This window comes from Amblyomma americanum, chromosome 9 (genome assembly GCF_052857255.1).
Source record: "Amblyomma americanum isolate KBUSLIRL-KWMA chromosome 9, ASM5285725v1, whole genome shotgun sequence".
Lineage (NCBI taxonomy): Eukaryota > Metazoa > Arthropoda > Arachnida > Ixodida > Ixodidae > Amblyomma > Amblyomma americanum.
In genome coordinates, this window is record NC_135505.1 from 141660281 (window position 1) to 141667711 (window position 7431).

General features: G+C 48.2%; 1 protein-coding gene across 1 annotated transcript; it reads left to right on the top strand.

The window, feature by feature from the left end:
* Positions 1 to 3264, top strand: LOC144103750 (solute carrier family 22 member 13-like). The gene is made up of 3 exons (XM_077636404.1): positions 1 to 417; positions 1221 to 1312; positions 1878 to 3264. The coding sequence occupies exons 1-3, from the start codon at positions 1 to 3 to the stop codon at positions 3262 to 3264; spliced, it is 1896 nt and encodes a 631-aa protein (XP_077492530.1).
* Positions 3265 to 7431: the final 4167 nt, after the last annotated feature.

Sequence of the window (7431 nt, forward strand, 5' to 3'; positions counted from 1 at the left end):
ATGGAACCTTCTACAACATTGCGAGGGGAGAGTTCAGGGTACCGCAGCCCAAGTGCCGTCAGCACCAAGACACCGTCACCAGTGACGTCACCGTCGCAGTCGGGCACTGCCACCCCAGGGGCCCTGCTGTCGGGTTTCGTCGCCCAGGACAGCTGGTCCGCCGTCCAGGAGAGCGTCTACATCGTCATCGGCCACGGCCGGTATCAGTACCGCGTCCTCCTCTGCGGCATTCTAGCTGCGAGCGTGTCCCTTTTGCACATCCTCTCGGACCAGCTCCTGGTGCGACCCGTGGACCACTGGTGCAGGCCACCCGACGACTTGAGGGACCTGTCCGCTGACGCCTGGAAGAACATGTCCATCCCGGTCGAGGCTGACGGCACGTTCAGCAAGTGCACCATGTACGACCCCGGCGTTGCGGTGAGCTGTTTTGCGTTCTTTTGAGAGGTTGCACATTGCCAACAGGGCTGCGGGACCGCGAGACTATTGCAAGGAAGTAACACAAGTCCGGTTCATATCGAGAGTTATATGAGGGACGATGTGGAGGTTTTGGAGGTTCCTTCTTTCCACCGCTACTGGCTCGGTCGGCTTTGTGCTTCGCCTGTCACCGTAATTTTCCGTAAATAGATACTACTGGAATCACGCACTAGTCAATACGAAATTTATCCAGGGAAGTCAATCGCCAGGGGACATGACCATGAGGGACGGGAAAATAGTACTCCAAACGTGTCACTATTCGTGAACAACTGAACGTTTAAGGTTGCAGTCACGAGGACATGTACATAATCTAAGGAGTTTCCACTGGGTTGGCGGTACCAATGAAACAAACGTGAATGATTAACATTAATAAATGTAATACCCCTCAACTGTAATATCCTACTGTGGGCGGGAGCTACTGACTTTTAAATATTTCTTACTGAAATTAGAGTTCAGATGGTATAGATCGTCTTGAAACACAACAAAGTGTAATATCTACAACAGGGAACTACTCACGGAGCCTCTTCTTACCGGCCTAAAAATTAAGCCCGCTAATAGATACAGTTGCTGGCGCGTATATTGTGGTCTTTGCAATAGCGAAGCAGCGTCGGTGACAAAGCTTAGGAGATTAGTGGATTTTGTTCTCCGATCTTCGGGCGCTGAGGTGGCACTGCTTTCGCTTAGTGGTACGTCGGACCACCAAGATGCGTCGCTGTACACAAGTACACCGACGCGTCTCTGCACAGTGCAAGTACAGGTGTAGACTTGAGGTTATGCTGGCCGACGAGCTTCACATGGAACTGGTGCGATCTCATGACCTGTCCGACGACTACATTGGGTATAAGATCACCAGTTCTGCCTAGGCTTATCAGTGAATCTTACGAAGGTCCGTAAGCATGCTCTCATGCAGTCAGTCATTACTGTGCCACAGAATAAGTATAGCCAGTGCGTTAATATCTACGGGAAGATTCAGAAGGTTAAAACAAACGTGGGTAAGCAGAGTTTCAGCTTAAACTTGCAGCTATTTTCGTGGTTGTCTAATCTTCTTTTGCAAGCACTTTAGACCGATTTAAACTGTTTAGTTTACATGAGAACATATTATTATCACCTGAAGTCTTGATTGGCTGTTTCAGTGCCACTTGTCCACTTACTACTGCTGCACACCCGCGGTCTCCTTGATGCGGGTCGTGATGGTGTAAAACATTTATGTGTACTATTTACAAAAAGGTGCTGCTTGGGCCTGAAGAGCCCGGCCCTCAATCACTAGGAGGGATCTCTAGTCTGGGACCACATTGGCGTCCGCGGTGGCCTGGGCTGGGTAACAAGTTACAAGGGCTCAATGTTCCTGGAGAGTTGAGCAGCCGGCTCTAACTTTCTTCGCAGGACTATACTGGCGCAAACAGGTCGGTGGTGCGTTGCCATGGTTGGGACTACGAGATTGAAAACCGAGGCGACAGCGTCATAAGCCGGTTCAACCTCGTCTGCGATCGCCTCTTCCTGTCCCACGTCCGAGGGATCGTCGCCGTCAGCGTTCCCGCACTGCTGTCACCTCTCCTCGGCATGGCGTCCGACAACGTGGGTCGGAGGCCCATAATGTTGGTGGCCGTGTTTGCCCTGCTCGTGGGTACCGTCGGCAGCAGCATCGCGCAAACGATCACCTTCCACGTCTTCACCCGTGTCGTGATCTTTGTGGGATTCAACGGCACCTTCCTCCTCACCTTCATACTGTTGTACGAGGTGACAGGAAATGCGTGGCGGCCACTGTTCGCACTCACAGACACGGCCATTGCAGGCACCGTGGTTCCCCCATTCGTGGAGGCAGTCTCTGCGCTGGAACCCCGTTGGGCGCTCTGCCATGCTCTGCTCCTGGTTCCCACGGCGATGCTTGCTGCCTGGTGCTGTCTTCTGGACGAGTCACCAGCGTGGCTTCTCGCCACGCGGGACATGAAGCAGGCAGAGGTGGCCGTCATCGCAGCAGCACAGGTGAACGGCGTCGACACGGCCAAGGCCAGGGCCACGTTCAAAACAATCAGACGACAGCTGAGGAAGATGGAGCGCAGCCCGCAGACGTCGGTGGATATCGCGGTCGCTGCTGAACACTTCTTGCAGGCCGCGAAGACGCATCGGCGGGCGGCCTCGGTGTTCCTTGCCAGGTTCAGTCTAAGCGCCATCTACTTCACACTTATCCGCACCGAGAAGACTGAGGGTCTGTACTGGCGGACGGCGGAAGTGGTCCTCTTAACTGCCAGTTTCTGGGCTGTTTGCTGGGCCATGGTGCGATATAACATCCGGGAGGCGCTGTCTGCACTGCTGGTCCTCGTGAGCGTCGGATCAATCGTTGAAGCTGTCCTGATGTCTTTGGGCCCTAGCATCGCGGTACATTTCGCTCACTTTGGAACGAAGGTGGCCGTGTCCTGCGCCATGAGCGTGTCCTACTGCTACTCGGCGGAAATCTTTCCCACCAATATTCGCAGCGCCGGCGTTAGCCTCTGCCTGATGTTCAGTTCCGGTGGTTCCCTCCTCGGAGTTGTCCTCGTCGCATTCAAAGGTCCGACTGCAAGCACTGCTTTCTGCGCATTCTCGGCAGTGATGGCTGCCCTCAGTGTGTGGGCGATACAGTGGCTGCCTGAAGTCTTCGTAGAAGCGCCGGTAGAGACTCGAGCGGCGACCGCCATGAGTGACGAAGAGCGAAAGGATGCCCTGAAGAAGTCCCTGGCTCCGATTAGTGGTGAAAGACGACGCAAGCGAGGCAAGAGGAAGGCGACATCACCTCCGAAGTCTCCGCATTAGCGCGCCTTGCAGACCCAATAATGCCGAGAGTTCTCGATGGGTGACTGCAAACATTAGGCCTACCATCATTTCACGCGCTCAAAAATTATTCTCAGATGTTGACACACTACGTACTGCAATCCGTTGCGATATTAATGTTACTCTCGAAAGAAACAATGTTTTTGACTTGGACACATATTTAATTTGTTGCTGATGGTCACTATTGAGAGCAACGTTCCGGACATTTTACTCTACTTTCTCAGCTTATTCTGGCTAGCCCCAAATTGATCACGCAGTTGCTTGCCTGCACTGAAGAATGTTGTAGTGTGAGTATTCCTCGCCGAACTCGCTGCCCACTAATTTTTGTACCCGAAATTCGGACAGCGTAAAAACTGCTCCAGGCGCAGTGAGTTTTGCTTATAGTGACGCATAACACCTCGTATTGTATACCCTGCTTTTTCTTGGGACATTTGCTGACGGAGAATGCGTGTTTGGCTCATTCTTCGCGAGAGTTTTGCCTTTTGCCCATACTTTGTCATTTCAGCAGTGACTTCTGCGATACAACGTAATTCTGAAAACAGTTCGAATGTGCAAAAGCTCTGTTGTTCTGTAGTTGTTTTGTATGTCTTATATAAGTATATGTTTATGAAGCCATGCCGCTACGCCAGAAGACCGTAATTTTGGCTGGACACTCAAGTTTTCTCAGCTTAGTATATTTTTCACTATGCTGTGTTTTTAAATGGCTTACGTGCCCGGTTCTGTTGTGCATTGGCGGTAATTTGTAATTTTGAATTATTGGCTGGCACCATCTCGAAGAGGATGGACCCCCCCCCCCCCCTATTGCATAAAAGGAAAGAGGAGCTACGATATTTGCCAGTCACTCGGATTTTTTATTGGCACCATTCAAAGCTCGGCCGGGCTCCTTGGACACTGAACCAACGGGTGATTAAAATTAGTAGGAATGTACAGTGTGGGGAATACGTCGCGTATAATTGTCGTGGTTCATGCCAACGTGGAAACGCTTTCAAAAACAAAAAAAAAATGCATGTCCAGTTTTTCTGTGTTCAAAGTTCCCAAGAATAATCACCACTGAACGTGATCACAGATGCATACCCTGTGCATTCGGTATCAATATGAGAGCAATCACATGAGGTCTAAACTACCGCTAGCTGCTCGGAAGAAAAAAGTATAAAGTAAGGACAGGAATTGCCAGCCATATCAGTTTTTTCATGAATATATGCTTGTAAGGCATAACAACTAATTTCTTTAGACTCTTTTTGACCCCCTTTAGCCGGTCGTTTTGACTACATCAACATAGTTTCGGCGATCAAAGCCAGAAGTTTGGAAGGGTAGGCTGCCTTTTCGAGCCTGCCTGCCTGCCTGCAAAAGGAAACAGTTTCCTAATCTTTGAATACAGTACTTTTCAAGAGCCGTTTCTTAACACTGCTTGAAATAAATTTCTTTTTACTAGCTTTGAATGGCTCGAATCAAACGGAAGAATTGCCTTGTTGCCTTTTGGTTTGTATGACCAGCAAATATGGTCTACCTTGAATTCAAGACTGAGCGCGAGGAATTGTAGGATGCCTTCTTCTGGAAATTCATGAGTTAAGCAAAGAGTTATCAGGCAATGTGAAAAAGACTGCTAAAGGACCTGAGACTTTCAAATAAAATGTATCCTGATTAGAATTCAAAAGTACAAAGAAATTAACAAATCTGAAGACCTCTACGACCTTCGGTCCTTCCAGGTGGCTATGGGCAATGTTGTTTAGTTTAGCTAGATGCAGATTGCTTGAAACCTGGGCTATAACTTAACCAAGAGATATGCCTTGTTTCTCCCCCCAAAAAAGGATGTTCATTCCACATAGCAAAAGCTGATATCAGGTAGGCTGATAACAGATCCATGAAACCTTCAACCGGGATGCCGCATTCGTTTTGGAAGGCAACAGCACCAAACTTATCTATACTATCGCTGATACATTGAGCAGGTCGCCTTGAGGAGTTGAACATTACAAGTCTCATATCTACCGGAAAAACTAAAAATGGTTTGATCTGCTTAGTTTGCAGAAACCGAGAAACGTCTTTCGTATTTTTCACTAAGAAAGATCTCAGACAGGTAGTTTCTTCAGATACCTGTTGCAGAAACATTCCTACACATGTTTGCCAAGTTCCAGTTTCTGACACTATAACACGGAGAGGACATCCTGGTTTGTGCGCCTTTGCCGTGAAGAACATTTGAAGGCTCAATTTTTTGCTGCCATTTATACCAATAGAAAGCTTAAGCAAGTTCATCTTTTCGCACATTTACTTATTTCTTTGCCTTCAGAAGCGAAACATCACTGCGTAGTTAAAAAGAATGTTGAATGACCTATGATGCTTTTGACAAGTACACCTGTTCCGTTGAAACGTTGAAACCACCTTCTTTATCCGCGGTGAGCAAAATTAAATCGTTTTCTTTTAAAAAACCGACAGCTTTTTTTTTCAACGGAGATTTCCTGATCGTACCTTCACTGCTTGTGGGCATATCCACTCCCTCTGAAATGCGCCCATCAGCTTGAGAACTTGGAGCAAGCCTTGAGACTTGCCTGAGCGAAGTCAGTAGTTGTGGTGCGGACATCCTTGGTGAAGTGGCGAACTTTGGACCATGGCTGAGCAGGCGTCGCACATCGTCAAGTAGGGAGAGGGCTACCCTTAGGTGCACGAAGTTCCTGCACGCCGGCTTCATCTTGAACACCAGTGTTGACAACTGCGAAATGACTTGTTGCCACAAGAATTCTGTAGTCCTGTCAATGATGCTGTGTAAGTTGCACCACTTGCTCCTTGAGATGCCTATTGGTTGCGGAGCAAGAAGTAGAGGGCGATGATGATCTCTGCGAAGGCGATCCTGGTGTTGCCATTCAGCCCTCTGGATCTTGCACAACCGAATGCAATGACTTGGCGATGGGGTTACACCACCTAACAAACTTAAGACCTCTGGTGATAGCAACTTGTGGCGCATGCAAAAGCCCAACACCGTTGCCCTGCACGAAGCGGTGGCTAACAGGGCAACCTCTTGTAAAGGGTAAACATAAAAGGGTGAGGAACAGTCCATTGTACTAGAAATATACTTGAGCAATACTTGTTTTTGGGCTATAGTTGGTTTGATTTCATGCTTGCAGAACTCAGGGCACAAAAAGGAAGCACAAGAACAGGAAGGACGACAGGACGGGGCACTGAAGTAACAACGTTTATTTCGAAAACGAGGCGATCCAGTATTTAAGAGGTGACATGTCAGGCCACGTGACCACGAAAAGCATAAACAGGAATTACCAAGCACCACACGGAATATGGAAAAAAAATCCCACTCAGATATAGGGTGAAGCGAAGGCAAGGTCTGGCGTGTCTAAAGAAAGGAAACAAAGGTTCGGAAAAGGCAAAAAAATGATAAGATATCTTCATACACCTGAAAACCAAATCTGGTAAAATCTTTTCAAAACCTAAACGTGTACAACAAGGAGGTCAACCGAAGCACAGAAAAACAAACCTAAAACTACCAGGAAGGGAGAAAAATTCGCTAATAAAACCCGACAGTACGCGTGTAGAAAAAAAAAACAACAACCTCATGAACGATAAGAAGCCGACAACTAACACAGAAAAACTTTAAAAGCAATCTGAAGTCCAGGATTTTCCGGGTTCGAACCCGACCGCGGCAGCTGCGTTTATATGGAGGCAAAACGCAAAGGCGCCCGTGTGCTGTGCGATGTCAGTGCACGTTAAAGATCCCCTGGTGGTCGAAACTATTCCGGAGCCTTCCACTACGGCACCTCTTTCTTCCTTTCTTCTTTCACTCCCTCCTTTATCCCTTCCCTTACGGCGCGGTTCAGGTGTCCAACGATATATGAGACAGATACTGCGCCATTTCCTTTCCCCCAATACCGATTAATAATTATTAAGTCGAGGATTTATTCCTCTAGGTCGCAGTGTTTCTGCCTATCTTCGTCAGTGTCTCTGCCTGTTGTCCAAGCAAGATTGCTTGTCAGGAAAACGAGCATTTGCGCGAGTCTTCCCAGTAGAAAATGGTAAATAATATTTTTTTGTTCTAAAGCACCGGTGATTAATAGCGTACCATGTAATTATTCCTACTTACCGCCAAGAAGGCGCAGAAGAAAGCAGCACAATGACGACCACTGTAAAAGCGCCGCAGAGTCAATT